Source organism: Gopherus evgoodei, chromosome 10 (assembly GCF_007399415.2).
Source record: "Gopherus evgoodei ecotype Sinaloan lineage chromosome 10, rGopEvg1_v1.p, whole genome shotgun sequence".
NCBI classification, from domain to species: domain Eukaryota; kingdom Metazoa; phylum Chordata; order Testudines; family Testudinidae; genus Gopherus; species Gopherus evgoodei.
The window spans coordinates 13,687,298-13,703,289 of record NC_044331.1 but is presented as its reverse complement, the minus strand read 5'-3'; the positions used below and the strand labels follow the sequence as shown (position 1 = coordinate 13,703,289).

Genomic DNA, 15,992 nt, shown 5'->3' with positions numbered 1-15,992 from the left:
GGCAGAAGTCCCTAGAGCCACCACCCTGCCACAGGGCAGAAGCCCTGAGCCCCAGCAGGCAGGCCTGGCTCTCAAACTTCTGAAGATTATCGTATGTGGCTGGGAGGGTTAGTACATTTGGCTACCCCTCATCTGTAATGTGCATGTAATAGAGAATACCGCAGTTGCAGGGACGTCAGGGAAACAGAAAAGCAGTAATGGTTTGGAGCAGCAGGCTCAGACATTTCAGAGTAAAATAGTGCGGGCCCCCAGTGGAGACTTACTTCAGTGTAACAGGTAATGCAATGCTGGGTCTGCTGAGCAGCTCTGAGGAACTTTCGAATAACAGAAATGTCATGCTGCTCCTAGGCAGCAAAACTGGGAACTGCAATGGCTGCATTTCACATTCAGTGTGCGTATTTCCTAGAGCCAATGGAGTGTATAAAACCACAGTATATAAATATGAATTACTGCCTTGCAACCAGAGCACTGTGCTGATCCACTTGGCCAAGAGAAACACATGGCTAATCACATTCCTTAATTAATTAGCTTCGGTGCCCTCCCACTGCAAGCCCTCAGTGGACAACTGCGCATCACTGTTCACACCAGCAACGGCACTATCACGCCCTGCCGCTCTCATTCTTAATTTACTCTTGGTGGCCAATTTTCTTTTAGTCTGGATCCCAGGACTCCCAAGGAGGTGCCCACTGGAAGAGTGGGGTTGGTTCTATCATGAGCTGCTCCATGACTGCTGAGGAGCCAGTGGAACCAGGATGACAGTGAGCGAGGTTTCCCTTCCCTGGGGAGGGGAGGAAGGAGGTGGGCATTCACCATCACACCCTTCACTTAGCTTGCTGGGCAAAGCTTGGAAGGTAAATAAATAAGCAGCATCGGTGATAAGCAGTAACAGAAATAGCAGAAATACTTGTGGTAGTAATCTAGGGTGTTACTAGGAGCACAGGGAAGGATTTTTCATGGTTTTTACTCTGACAGCACCTTTCTAGAAACAGAAAAATCAATAAAATAATATGAATAATAAATGGGCCAGCAATTTCAGAAGAAAACCTGTGTACAAGGCAGAGGAACCACCAAGCCAAAGGAAAGAGAATGAAGTCGCAAGATCAGGTCCGGCGCTTCCATTTAGGCGGCCTAGGCAATCGCCTAGGGTGCCAGGATTATTGGGGGGTGGCATTTTGCTGGTGGGGGGCGGCAGGCGGCTCCGGTGGACCTGTCGCAGTCGTGCCTGCGGAGGGTCCCCGGGTCCCACGGCTCAAGTGGAGCTGCCGCAGGCACAGCTGCGGCAGCTCCACTGGAGCCGAGGACCAGCAAACCCTCTCCACAAGAATGCCTGCAGCAGCTCCACAAGAACCGCAGACCAGCGCGCGGGGTGGCGAAATGGCCGTGCGCCTAGGACACTAAAAACACTAGCGCCGGTCCTGCGCAAGATGGATGAGCCCTGCCATCATCTGGGGACAGGAAGGGTACATCCTTTGAGTGCAGGATCTGTAGGATTTTCTCACCTTTCAGTCTCCCAGCTGTGTTTTTCAGTGAGACAGGCCCATCTCGGATGAGCTTCCTACGTCTCAAGTCCTCCCTGGCAAACATCTGGCCACTCTTCATCCTCATGATGGACTTGCTGTCCGTCCGGGTGTAGATCTCGGTAAGACGCGTTTTCTTTTCATAGTTGCTGACTTTGCTATTGACCGCAGCTATCACATCTTTAACCAGGTTTAGCGACTGGGTCAAGTCTTGATGCTCCACTTCGTTTTCTTAAGGAGTGAGAGAGAGACTTCAGTTTCAGTGCACCCTTACTGTGAGTATGCAGAGCTTAACGTCTTACTTCTCCCCTTTCCTTTACCACTGAGTCATCAAACGCTATAGCACACGGATGCACTATCTTCCCAAGACAAGTTTCATTCAGAAGAAATGAAAAGTTTGTCACCAATCTTAAACAGACACCTATACAGTAAAGGGGAACCATAGGAAATATACTCTGCATGAGCTATGGCAAACTAGGACAAGGTAAATAAGGACATTTTCAGCCTCTGCCAAGTGCATGGCTACCTGACTGCATGTATAAAAATGGGCATGCAGCCATTACGCATGTGCACACAGCTGTTAATGCAAGCAAATCAGGTGCAGCCATTTCTGAACACCAGTTTCTATTAGGAATACTCAATAAAGCTGCAATAAAAGTTTTAAGGCTCTGAATTAATGGTCCATCCTCGTAGTGGAAAAATTCTCATCTCTTTGGGTCTTGATGAAGTGACGCATTTGTGAAATAAATTGTTTCACATTCCAGAGACCCTCGCTCACACGTCTATAAACCACGCCAATGGGACAGACGACTATGTGTGAGGAGGATAATGGCCAACAAGATAGTCCCTTCTGAACATAAATTTATTTTAGAAAAAAACAAACAATATTTGAAAACTTTTGAAAGGTGTGAATTACAGAACATTAATGATTATACAGACACAGTGGTCAGTCTCTGCCATTCCTTGGCTAATCTATGGTGTCAGCTGAGGTATCTGTAGGATGCACACCCGCTGATAAACTGGAATAGAAAGCATTACATATACATCACTCTCCAGTGGATTTTGTGGGTGAAATCATGCAAAAAACACCTCTGGAGTTTACCATATCTTAAATGGAGTGGCACAGATAAACCACATCTCATCCTCACCTAATAAAAGGCTTCCACAGAGATTAAACAGAGTGCACCAGCAGAAAGCAGATGAGATTAAACTGTAAGATGAGCCTTTCTGCTCTCTAAGTGAGAGACTGAGAGAAACCAGGAACACAGCAAGGATGTGCTATGCAGGCTACCCCCACATGTTTCTACTATCCTAACCCCTGATCTCCACAAGTGTTAAGATTTTGTGGCCGCTCCTGATGGGTTGATCATGCAGAATCAGTAAGGTGCTTGTGTGACACAGAGAAATACCCTAGAGAGTTGACTGAGGATTTATCACCCATAACCACTTGATCACAAATCACCCATAAAGAGTCATATTCGAGGCCAAGTTCTTTGACTACAGTATTTAAAAGTATGGTAATGTAGGATTCCTGGGATGGAAGAAAGGTTCAAAGGGAGTGTGTGAATCCTCTTGGAGATCTGAGATCTTATTCTTCCTTATTTTGCCATCCCCTTCTCCAAGGCCCTGCATCACAGCCACTATCCAAAGTGGTCAAGACAGGGGTCTTTGGAGTCTATGCATGTTGCTCCACAATTAGCTAGAGACTGCTGTAATGATGAGCATATCAAGGCACTTCACTTCTACAGGGGTTGTGTGCTGTACCTTTGCAGCACTCTCAGGCCTGCCTAGCCTGAGGTTTGAAACCCTGATGGAAGAAATGAAACCCAGGTCTCTAGTTACAGCAGCACTGGGCACTAAACACTGGGCGAGCTGGCAGGCTGATTCTGAGTTGGGCAGTTTTACTGGGAAAGGTCCTGGAGAAAGATACAGAGGAAACAAACGTGCTTAGGAAAAGAAACAGGCTCTACCTTTGGTATATTGTAATATTCTTTGTAATATCACGGGATACTTTGTGATCCGTTGAGTTACCAGTAAGATGCACTCAGGAATCCCCAGGCGCCTCACCACCGTGCTGCTCATTTTTTTCTAACAAAAAGACAAGACAAATTAAAATGCTGCTGATGGAGCATTCGCCAAGACATGCCGATGGGCAGTGTGCACATGTTGAGGGGGTCAGCAACAAATCCCCCACCAGTGCCTACCTTGATGAATGCCTGAAACCGCTTCTCTTTTGACTGCAGGTCTTTGAAATAATTTACAGCCTCGTTGTGGTGCCCGCAGAATTTGCCGTACGTTCTCCTCATTCGCTCCCCATTCTCACCGGAAAACTGCAAGACATGAACAAACTTATAGCCCCCACACTGAGTCCTTGGGATCAATCACTTGGCATCACCCACCGTCCGTCACTGCAAAGGACGGCTACACTGGCAGTATAAATCTAGCCCGAAGTGTAGCTTTCAAAAAACGAAATCTGTGGAATTTTCAGCATGGAGACTCGGCGTGGTATAAACCCTACCACAAAGAGCTGGCACTCCAAAGAGACAAGATGGACGAAGTGGGGGTGGGAAGGAGAAGAATTACAGAGGTGGGAGGCAGCTTGCCCGGGGTCACACAGCAAATCAGCAGCAGACCCAGGAAATGGAATCCAGGTCCCCTGATTCCAAGCTTAGTGCAATAAATGACAGACTGTACTGTAACCAGCGCTGATGCTTTTCTCCCCATGGGGCATGAACAAACAAAGCAGGCATCAAACCTGACATCAACCCTTTCACCTGAAAATCTCAAAGCACTTAACAAAGATTCACAATTATTGTCATCTCTATCGTATAAGTGAAGCGGAGGCACAAAGGAGATGACTATGCAGCAAAGAAAAACCCACGGCTAGCCTGTGCCAGCCGACTCTGGCTCAGGTGCTGTTCCATTGCTGGGCTGACTTCCAGGCTCGGGCTGGAATCCGAGCTCTGGGGCCCTCTCACCCCATAGGGTCCTACACCTTGGGCTTGGGCTGGAGCCCAGAAGTCTACACAGCAATGAAACAGCCCCGCAGCCTGAGCCCCACAAGCCGGAGTCGGCTGGCACGGGCCAGACACGGGTTTTTCTTTGCTGGGTAGACATACCTGAAGAGGTGATGTGACTCACCTTAGGCCACTAATAAGACAGCATAAGGGCAGGTCTATACTACAGAACTACTTCAGTATAAATAAGTATGTTGCTCAGGGGTGTGAAAAATCCACACTGATCTAAGCACTGGTGTAGTCAGCGCTATGTCAGTGGGAGGGCGTCTCCTATTCATGGAGCTACCGCGTCTTGCTCAGGTGGATTAACTATATTAACAGCAGAGAGCTCTCCCGTCAGCGTACAGCATCTTCATTAAAGTGCTACAGCAGCGCAGCTGCACCAATGCAGACTTTTAAGCGTAGACCTGCCCTAAAAGAAAGAATTGTAGTTCAGGAGTTCCTGGCATGCAGTCTTGTGCTTAGAGCACGCAGGGTGTCTCACCACTCACCTGATTCACCAGGATGTCTCCTATCCTCTTGATAACAAAGTTCTTTTCACTTTTGTCCACCAGAGACTCCTTCTTCCTCTCCAGAATCCGCTGGAAGAACTGGTTGTGGATGTTCAGCAAGTCATCCAGGCAAGGAAAGACCTTTTCCACCATTTGCTGTTCAAACTGCAACTCTTGCATCATCCCCCTGCTGTACACATCACTCATGATCTTCAGAGTGCGGACGTGATGCATCTCTGTCTGCATCAGCTCTGCATGAGACAAGGACAGGTCCAACACAAGAAGCACATGAGTCATTATTACTATCTTCTAGGACAAGGCTCTGTATCAATTCAGAGTATTTGGCATTGCTAAGCCAAGGAAAGGCACTTACCAGATCTAGCTGGTTAGAAGGGCTCACAGAAGCTAACAATGTAATGAAGTGCTATGGGGTCATAATTCCCCATTCTAACATGTGTATTACTTGCACTAGTATTACTGGGATTTATACATATGAACTCAGGGGAAAATAGTCTGTAATACATTAAATGCAACACTTTGGGCTTCCCAATGCCATTGGTATATACCAGTTTCTTTCTTTTCTTGCCTCTTAATAGTTACTAATTAGATTATCAATGTGAAAATATTTTTTTCTTTTTGAAGTGCATGGTAGGGCATAGCTTGGAAGTGGATCAGCCCTTCCCATACTCTTTTTATATGAACAAGTGCTCGCTCTCATTACTGCTAGAACACTGGCCCCCGAACTGTGGGACCTGCCCATCTGGGGGGGCATGGAGGAACGTTCGGGAGGGGTAGAGCATGGAGTGGGGCCTGGGTCAGCCCCACACAGGGGAGGAGGGAGTGCCACACTATGCTGCTCTGGCCCCAGCTCACAGCCACAGCCCCAGCCTTGGCCCCTGGACTAGCTGTGACTCTGCTCCCAGTCCCAGCCCAGCTGCGGCTCTGCTCCCAGCCACAGACCTGGCCTCAGCCTCGGCACCCGGCTCCCAATGGCAGCTGGGGGGAGGGCAGAGGGCAAAGGGGGCGAGAGGGGGGCGAGGTAAAAAGTTTGGGGACCATTGTGTTGGAATCTGAACACTGCAGAAGGACAGATAATACCAAAACACCATGTTGCTCCTCTCAATATAGTTATTTTTCTGTGCAGCAAAAGCGGACACTTATATCAAGGGGGAGAAGATGCTAATACAAATAACTGACTACTCTGTACTCATGGGTAACTGTGTATAAAGGTCATCACCAGACAAACCAGGAGATGGAATTTGTTTGGATGATTCAAGGTAAGTGAAATCCAGAATTCCAGAGCTTACTAAGATGGCACTGGAGATCTTCATTTCCAGTAAGCACAAAGAGCGAAATTCTGGCCCCAGTGAAGTCAATGGCAAACTCCCACTTAAAGATTCCAAATTAGTCACAAACTAAAAAATATGAACAGACCATCCAAACCTAGAGGTTTCTATAAACTAAACTGGATTGCTTCTCTTTAACTAATAAACATCTCACCATATATGACATCTTGCCGTTTGACGACATCCTTCTTATGCTGCTTCAAAAACTTGCTGTCCACTACTTGACTCCAGGATTCTGCCTCCAGCTGCTTGGAGTCCATCTCAAAGTCCCCCATGAGCTGTCCTTCATTCATGTCTGCACCTGCATAAAAGCACCATAAACAGATATCTGGTCCCACCTGAAATTCCCACTGCCTATTCTACAGATTTAGGCTTTGTTCTGAATGCCACAAACATTATATCCACTCTCCTTTACTGACATGGAAACAATTATATCGAATTTTACTGGGTGAGTACGAAACAACGTAAACTACTTTTACAGGTTACTTGCTAGTTGCACTAAACAAGTCCACAATTATCATGTATACTGAACTCTGGTTTACAAGACAAGCAAGAACCAGTTATCTACCATGTAATGGCATGGAATTAACATGCAATTTGCCCTCCTTTGTTTACTTCAGTAAATTAACAGAATTGTTAAGGAGCGCTTTGTAAAATCTGTATTTTCAAGCTTGGAAAGCAATAATTGATGTGCCTGGAATTGAAGATTATGTACATTTTAGAAAGAAATTGTTCATTTGTTGCCTGGACACAACATGTGAGAATTCCTGGCAACTGGGAAATTTCTCTGTCATCATGTCCTCTGTTCAGTTCCTAATGAATTAAAACCATGTTGTACTTTACAGGCCAGTGTCGGCTAATATACAAAATGTTTAAGGACTAGTTATATCCTAGAGTAGTCCTTGCTTAAAAAATAACTTCAGTTTTTGGTTTGATGTACACTGGATTCATGAATTTAACTAAAAAAAAATTAAAATATATTTTGAACCTGCCAGTATGAAAAAAGTAAAATATATAGGGATATGTAGATGTACAAATAAACTGGAAGAACAGAGAAAGCATGAAAGATGGGGAGGAAGGTGTACTTCTGAGCTATAAACACAGGCCACATAACTCAAATATAAATGAAATGCTTCATATTTTTCCCCCCACTCAGAATATGCTATTACTATATGGGGCCCTTGCTTTTTTTGTCTTTCTTTGTACTTCCTCTTATGTAAATAAGCTTCAATCTTCCAGCAAAGAAAAAAAAATCTGATATTAAAACACTTCTAAAGGATTTAGTGTTTCTAAAAATCAATGTTGAGACCATCCATTTGCTGGGGATGCGTCTGTCTGTGTAAAAATACATTGGGATCTCTTACCTTCATCAGTTAGCGACTCCGTGGATTCATTCACCCGGCTGATTTTATGTAAAGAGTCTGTTGACTGTGACAGGTATTTCCAGGTCTGTATCATGTTTTCATCATTATCAACTCTGCGGAAAAAAGGAAATGCAGAACCCCATTCAGGACTCCAAAACTCAAATCAATCACTTTTTAAAGTACATAAAACAAATATAATTTTAAATAAAACTAAAAGCTGCACTAAATGCTGCCGATTATGCACAGGTATATGTATTGTGTGCGCATGTATTTATATACTTTATGTATAGTGCTAATAACTACAAATTAGGGCTCAACAAACTGGATCATCTACATTTCTAACTGAAATAATCATTTCCCTAAAACCTGAAGTGAATATTTGAGGTCTAAAAGAGTTTGGTAAACTTAATTTAATTACTTTTCATTTTTGTATTGCCATTCCAAAGCCTTATTTTCAAGGTACTGTTTTTCCAGCTCAGCTAATGCTGAGGAATATCGGAAATCTCTCAAGAGAGTCTGTACATGCCAAGTTCTAGCTGAATGAAATTCATCTAACATTTGGACAAGCAGTTAATCTTGTGGATGTTTTTCTAAACTGAGCCTTTTGATAATTTTCCCCTTCACAGCTCTGCAAACACACATCCAACAGGGTTTTCTAAAATCACTGGTGTTAGGGAAAATGAAAGAGAAAATGAACGATCATGGAAACTCTTTATGTATAGCAGCACTCCGTGTGTGTGTAATTATTTTACACATAAATACAAAATGCATGATGATGTGTGATGGTACGGAGCTTTTCCTAGCTTGAGTTCTGAATGGCTGCATTACATGCTGTCATAAACAGATAGTTAAGGGTTAATGTCTCTTTTACCTGTAAAGGGTTAACAAGCTCAGTGAACCTGGCTGACACCTGACCAGAGGACCAATTGGGGGACAAGATACTTGGTGGGGGAAGTCTTTGTCTGTGCTTTTTGGGTTGTTCTTTGTTCTCTCTTGGGATTAAGAGGAGCCAGAAATGCAACCAGTTTTTCTAATCTTTCTAAAACAGTCTCTCATGTTCTAAATATTAAGTACTAGATAGAAGGCGAATCAGTCTTTATATTTGTTTTCTTGATTTGCAAATGTGGATTTTGCTGGAAGGATTTTACCTCTGTTTGCTGTAACTTGTATCTTATGCTAGGGGGGAGGGAGTCCCTCTGGTCTATGTAGCTGAGACCCTGTAACATTTTCCATCTTGATTTTACAGAGATAATTTTTACTTTTTCTTTCTTTAATTAAAAGCTTTTCTTTTTAAGAACCCGATTGATTTTTTTTCTTGTGTAAGACCCAAGGGGACTGGGTCTGAACTCACCAGGGATTGGTGGGGGAAAGGAGGAGGGGGGGAAGGTGAATTCCTCTCTGTTTTAAGATTCAAGGAGTTTGAATCACACTAATCTCTGTGTTAAGATTCAAGGAGTTTGAATCACACTACCTCTCAGGGTAACCCAGGGAGCGGAAAATCTGGGAAGGGAAAAGAGGGGGAATGCTTTATTCCTCTTATGTTTTAAGACCCAAGGGATTTGGGTCTTGAGTCTCCCAGGGAAGGTTTTGGGGGACAGAGTGTACCAAACAGTATATTTTGTTTGGTGGCAGCGTTATCAGATCTAAGCTAGGAATTAAGTTTAGAGGGGTACATGCAGGTCCCCACTTTCTGGACGCTAAAGTTCAAAGTGGGAATAAGATCTTGACACATGCAAACTGTTGAAAATTTTAAATCCCAACACACAGGAAATTTGAAGTTATAGTTCCCACAGCAACTGCACTTTGACCCCTTTCCTCAGACAGTATATAGTATTTGTTTTTCTGCATATGTGGTGATAGAATATATGTGACATACACCCATAAATGTATTCCTAACGAAATGTGGGGAATAATGTAGGCTGCTTACATTATGCATACTGTACATACACAGGCTTACCCTGCAATGTTCTGTATTGAGACACTTTTTGAAAGTGTTGGGGTCTGCTGTGATCTTCTGTTATTGAATATTGAGGTTACTGTGTTTTCATCAGGGGCAAGTATTGCAGATCGAGGGCGCTCCTTAGGTTGTGAGGCTAGAAGAGAAATGCCAGATATCTGATAAGAAACAGCATCCAAACTCCTTGCTCAACTCACTATGATGACTCGACTAAGCAAGGTTCTAACAATTCACTTCCTCTTTGCTTAGAAATAATCAGGGGCCGATCTTCAGCTGGTATCAACTGTTATAGCGCCATTGAAATCTAGCCTCATTCTCTGTCTTTACTGGTTTGTTAACACAGGAGCCATTCCTGAAATACCTGCTTAGGACATAATTTCCATTCACTTGAGTAGTTTTGCCTGAGTAAGACTTCAGAAGTAGTCCCCAGGTAAATCTGGAGCCTACACTGAACACCAACATAATTTATATTTGTTATATTATATATATATATTATATCTGGGCAGTTCCAAACTCTTAAGACACAACATTCTAAAGTATAAATAACTTCTATGGCAATATAGGTAAAAACGACAAGGTAAACAATCAGTTATCATCTTCCGTGAGACTGTTCAACTGTTTGCTTGTGTTCCTGTGCAGGGAAGTCGTGACCAGAGCACCAAACGGAACACTGGGATTTCCTAATAGGGGAAGGAAAGACCTTTGACCCCTCACTGTACCGCCGGCTGGATGGGATGGTTGGGTGGAATACACAAGCCCAGAAACACTCTCATAGGAAGCTGAGCAGAACTTTATTACAAAATAACTGAAACAGTCACAGCAACTTGTCTTGGTGCTCTTATCACCTCCTTCGAGCTCTTGCAATCCTCAATTTGCCCTGACCCCTCTTAGGACTGAATTTCTGACTATCCATCAGTTCACAGAATGCAGAGAGAAAGACCATCCAGTTATGTAGAAGGGCTTGGTCATATCTCCGCATCATCATTAGCCCCTGCATATCACTCCCTCTTTTTTCTTTCCCTAGTAAGCCTTCCTGCTTCCCACAGTGGTGCTGCTGGTCCATCTGATAAGAGCAGCTTACTGAAATGGCCTAGTTTGGAATGACCCCTTCCATTTTAACTTCCCCATTGAACAAGACACTCAGTTCAATGTTGTTTTAAATATTCTCCCAGTTTATGAATAACCCAGGGAACATCTCTGATGTCTTCTTTCCAGCTGAGATTTCACTCACTCCAGGAGAATTCTCAGCTGGCCAGCTACAGCCAAATTCTAGTGCCATTGCATTGTGTAACCAACAGAAAAGAGCTGGATCACTAAAAATACTGTTTCCAATATGGAAAACATGGTCTCTTTCTTCCAGAGCTTGTATCTGCATAAGATTATATGGGCACCACAGAACTGGGCCAACCATTTGCACAACATGAGCAATGCCTCTAAAATCCCAAATGTTGCTTATCACACAGGATATAATCACTTCTGTATCCTAAAATGTTTTATCTTTCATTGTACTGAAATGGATAACAATTGAACATGATGGTAAAAGGTTATACTGAATACAATGAAAAATAGCAACTTTTAGGGAGCTAAACCAGAAAAGAGGGAAGGAACGGCTTCTTACTCTTGTTTCTCATAATTACTGTGGGTAACGAAGAGGTATCGTGTGCCTGAAGCATCCCCTTTTGTATCTGAAAGAAAAAGAGAGAGGTTTAATTTTTCCTGCCCAACATAAATGAAGGGCTATGTATATCCACAGACACCTTATTTTAATTATGCAGTAACGCCATTCTGAGTTCCCTCAGAACAGATTAGATCCCAGATACTGTGCCCTGGGTATCTACAAGCAGCCTTATCTTCAGCGTGGTGATACAGTCCAAGCCATCACAAGGTATGTAATCAAATACGGAGAAATATTTACAATAAGAAGTAAAATAGGGAGACAATAATCCTGATATAGTTCTGATATTGCTAGATAGCTAAGTGTATTAAAGACAAAAGGATCACTGAGGGAACCATATACATAATTGTAGTGACTAGCTGTTCAATGTAACAGCACGGCGAACACAGTCCTTGCCTCAAACAACTTATGATTTAAAGACAGGAGCAAAAGCCTTGAACAAGAAGAGCATGGGTGGCCTGGCGAACCAGGATGTGAAGGGGGCTCCCCGCACATGGGACAACCGTGAATTCCAATCAGAGGCGCTCATCTATATTAATATATAAAAACTGCCTTGAAAGAATATTAAAGTTGCAAAGTCTAGCATATAAAAGTTAAAAAATGCCAAAATTAAGGTTGCCCATGTGACCTTAATTTGGTTCCATGGTGCACATGGATTATGTTGTACTCTAGTTACAGATAAGATGCTATTTTTTTCTATAGGAGCCATGCCAAGTTCAGTGCACAGGATGGACGGTGCTCGCAGACTGGGGAGCTATTCTATATTTCATTGCAACCTTATCCCAATCTCCCTGCTCACCGTACCGACCGCACCCAGGTCTTGCTCCTCTCTCTGCTGCCAGGGGAGTGTGGAGGGCACAGAAGAGAGCATCTTCCTGCTCTGGGTTCCTGTGCCCACAGCCACAGCGGCCCCTGGTACCAGGAAGAGCAATAGCAGGGAAAATCAGTGCAGCCCTGGGCTGCAGCATGCTCAGTTGCTCGGTGGGGATGGTACATGCTCACTCCGGTCACATGGAGATGCACAGGACAAGGTGTGCTCCATTAACAAACTGCTGTTCAATATCTGTTTTACTTTCATTGTTCAATGCATGGCTCCACGCTGTGATTACTGCACGCTATTCAACCCCTACTCTGTATAGAGAAGCATTAATCTCCTGATGGCCTTTTCAATGTAGCACCTGAGTGTTTCACAAATGTTAATTAGTTGATCTTCACACACCCCATGAGGTAAGGCATTATTACTCCCAGTAGTGTAGTGAAGGGTAAATACGGGAAAACTCTTCTGATTTGGGGAATATGGAGTGTAGGTTAGATAAGTTTACTCAATTCTTCTTTTTTACCGTTTTATTGATGGGAAACTAAGGCACGGAAGCAGTAATGTCAAAAGTGTCCATTAATTGTGGGTGTCCAATTTGAGATGCCCGTAGCCTGATTCTTCAGAGAAAATAGCACTGTATCTCTTCAGAACAGAGCTCCCACTGACTTCAGTTGTACTTCTGCAAATCAGACCTCAGGATCTCAAGTTAGACACCAAGAAAGGGAAGGACACAGGGATCACGTTAGAAAAATTTGGTTTTAGTGACTTGTCTAGCATCACAAAGGAACTCTGGGGGAGAGGCAAGGTGGCATTTGACTGACTAAACAAGAAGACTATCCTTCGTCTTCCTGCAGTCCACAGCCTCATTCTCTACATACTTTCCAAGTTCTACAACAAATGAAGCAGGAGTCCTACCTACAGCTGCCACACTAACTACACAAGTCTGATTCATTTCCTGAGCATTGTCCATCCTCTGCACTATATGAAGCAGGGGTCCTGTGGATCATATAAAGACTGTATCATAATGCATATACACAAGAGGGCAAGTTAAGTTTGCAGAGGGCAAACCTTAATTCTAGCATTTACTAACTTATGAGTGCTTGACTTTTCAACCATAATTTTCTTATACAGTAGGCTTTTTTGTATGTAATTTCCTAGTGTATTTTTTTTTTAATCACATCTAGAAAACAAGTTCTATATTGTGGAACCATATTGACTCTTATATATCTATCTATCTATCTATCTATCTATCACTGCTGGAGTCTTTAGATCCACAGCACAGACCTGTCATTTGGGCTCACGTGGTAACTCACAGCAGTAGTAGGCTGGCATCCTTTATATGGGACAGTCACTAGAGGGAGATGAGCAACCTTCTCCTCCTCCCCTGTGCTCGGCTTCATGTCTCAGTCCTTGTTTCCCCCTTCCTCCACCACTTGTCCCCATCCCAGTCTTCCCTCGGTTTTAAACAAACAGAGCTGCATTTTACAAAACCTAGAATATGATCTTTTCCTATTCACATCAGACAAGGGAAGCAGAATTAATCTACAATTTGGGGGAGTATCATAAATTTCAGGAGAGTTTAGGAGAATGATCCCCCATAACAAGGGATTCTGACATTATACCCAGCAGACTGGAAATTCCATTCCTGCACATGTTGCAAAAGATGTCTGTATGCTAAAACACTTCAAAATAAATGTCATGTTCAGCACATGACATGAAACCTCTCACCTTCATTTTGACTTTTGCACAGGATGCGAGACTCTCCTTACAGCCTTTGTGAACAATTGCATTGCAGTCTGTAAAATGGGGAAAAACACACAAAAAGTCAGGTCAAAAGAAGTTTGCCTTTTGATTTCCTCTTACATTTCTATGCGAGACCGTGGGGTAATTAGGGATTTTCACTTCCATTCAAACTAGAAGAGTAGCTCTAGATATTGCCAAACGTGCTGCCTTCTATGATAAGCAGCAAAGAGTCCTGTGGCACCTTACAGACTAACAGACATTTTGGAGCATGAGCTTTTGTGGGTGAATACCCACTTCGCGACGAAGTGAGTATTCACCCCACGAAAGCTCATGCTCCAAAACGTCTGTTAGTCTATAAGGTGCCACAGGACTCTTTGCTGCTTTTACAGATCCAGACTAACACGGCTACTCCTATGTTCCATGATAATTAGGCCATAAAATGATTATTAATAAGATTTCCCCACAGATTTCAATTGATTGGGAATTCTGCTTAAAAATCAATGACATGCTATGCCTGAAATTACACAAAGATGCTTGTTATTCTTTAGACGAAAAATAAGGAGGTGAACAGGAGCCACTGAACAACTAGGGACATGACTGATGATTTATGACTTCACAGGCAGGCAGAAGTAGGGGTTGATTATAACAGCAAAAGACTCTCCTTAAACACAAATATCTTCTTGATTAGAGCAAGAATGACAGGAAACCAGACGCAGTAAAGGAACAGGGAAAAAAATATTGCACAAGTGTGAAAAAGGATCACTCTCATATTTATATCTTCCATCACTCTGCAGAGACGCCAAAGAAGGTAACAGGAATGAGAGTCAAGATACTGGGTTTGAGACTTAGACTCTTGTCCAGCGAGACAGTTGGAAGCGACAGAGGAGGAGAAGGACGTTGGGGTATTGGTTGATAGCAGGATGACTATGAGCCGCCAATGTGATACGGCTGTTAAAAAAGCAAATGCGATTTTAGGATGCATCAGGCGAGGTATTTCCAGCAAGGATAAGGAGGTGTTAGTACCGTTATATAAGGCGCTGGTGAGACCCCATCTGGAATATTATGTGCAGTTCTGGTGTCTCATGTTCAAGAAGGATGAATTCAAACTGGAACAGGTCCAGAGATGGGCTACTAGGATGATCAGAGGAATGGAAAACCTGCTTTATGAAAGGAGACTCAAAGAGCTTGGCTTGTTTAGCCTGGCCAAAAGAAGGCTGTGGGGGGATATGCTTGTTCTATATAAATATATCAGGGGGGTTAACGTTAGGGAGGGAGAGGAATTATTTAAGTTTAGTACTAATGTAGGCACGAGGACGAATGGGTACAAACTGGATATTAGGAAGTTTAGATTTGAAACCATTAGGGGAGTGAAGTTCTGGAACAGCCTTCCGAGGGAAGTAGTGGGGGCAAAAGACTTATCTGGCTTTAAGACTAAGCTTGATAAGTATATGGAGGGGATGTTATGATAGGATAGTTTAATTTGGGCAATTGATCTTGGATTATCACCAGATAAGTCTGCTCAATGGTCTGCGGGGAGATGTTGGATGGGATGGGAACTGAGTTACTGCAGAGAATTCCTTCTTGGGTGCTGGCTGGTGAGTCTTGCCCACATGCTCAGGGTTTAGCTGATCGCCATATTTGGGGTCGGGAAGGAATTTTCCTCCAGGGCGGATTGGCAGGGGCCCTGGAGGTTTTTCGTCTTCCCCTGCAGCGTGGGGCATGGGTCGCTTGCTGGTGGATTCTCTGCAGCTTGAGGTCTTCAAACCAATTTTGAGGATAACTCAGTCCTGGGTTAGGGGTTGTTATAAAAGTGGATGGGTAGGGTTCTGTGGCCTGCCTTGTGCAGGAGGTCAGACTAGATGATCATATTGGTCCCTTCTGACCTATGAGTCTATGAGACTGAACTCATCAGTTTGTTTCATGTAGGCAACTGATACGTTCCAAGGGTAACAACTTTCAACTCACTACTGAATATACACCCGGCTTGCACATGACCCAGTGACCTGGAGGTGAAAAAGCTCCACATCCCAGTCCTAATGCCCTGAGTCAGCCAATCAGTGCATCA

At 43.6% G+C, this 15,992-nt stretch overlaps 1 protein-coding gene across 10 annotated transcripts in view; it reads right to left on the bottom strand.

Moving 5' to 3' along the window:
• Positions 1-15,992, bottom strand: part of AKAP13 (A-kinase anchoring protein 13) — a 332,046-nt gene that overhangs the window by 25,810 nt on the left and 290,244 nt on the right. For 9 of the 10 annotated variants that reach the window (XM_030577586.1, XM_030577582.1, XM_030577590.1 and 6 more), the window contains 9 exons: positions 13,913-13,980; positions 11,311-11,377; positions 9,693-9,828; positions 7,736-7,848; positions 6,526-6,672; positions 5,026-5,276; positions 3,722-3,847; positions 3,488-3,605; positions 1,500-1,748 (listed from right to left, as the gene is read on the bottom strand). In XM_030577586.1, coding sequence (XP_030433446.1) covers positions 1,500-1,748; positions 3,488-3,605; positions 3,722-3,847; positions 5,026-5,276; positions 6,526-6,672; positions 7,736-7,848; positions 9,693-9,828; positions 11,311-11,377; positions 13,913-13,980 — 1,275 coding nt within the window. The remainder of the gene's footprint in view (positions 1-1,499; positions 1,749-3,487; positions 3,606-3,721; positions 3,848-5,025; positions 5,277-6,525; positions 6,673-7,735; positions 7,849-9,692; positions 9,829-11,310; positions 11,378-13,912; positions 13,981-15,992) is intronic. The other variant, XM_030577585.1, reaches the window with a different exon arrangement.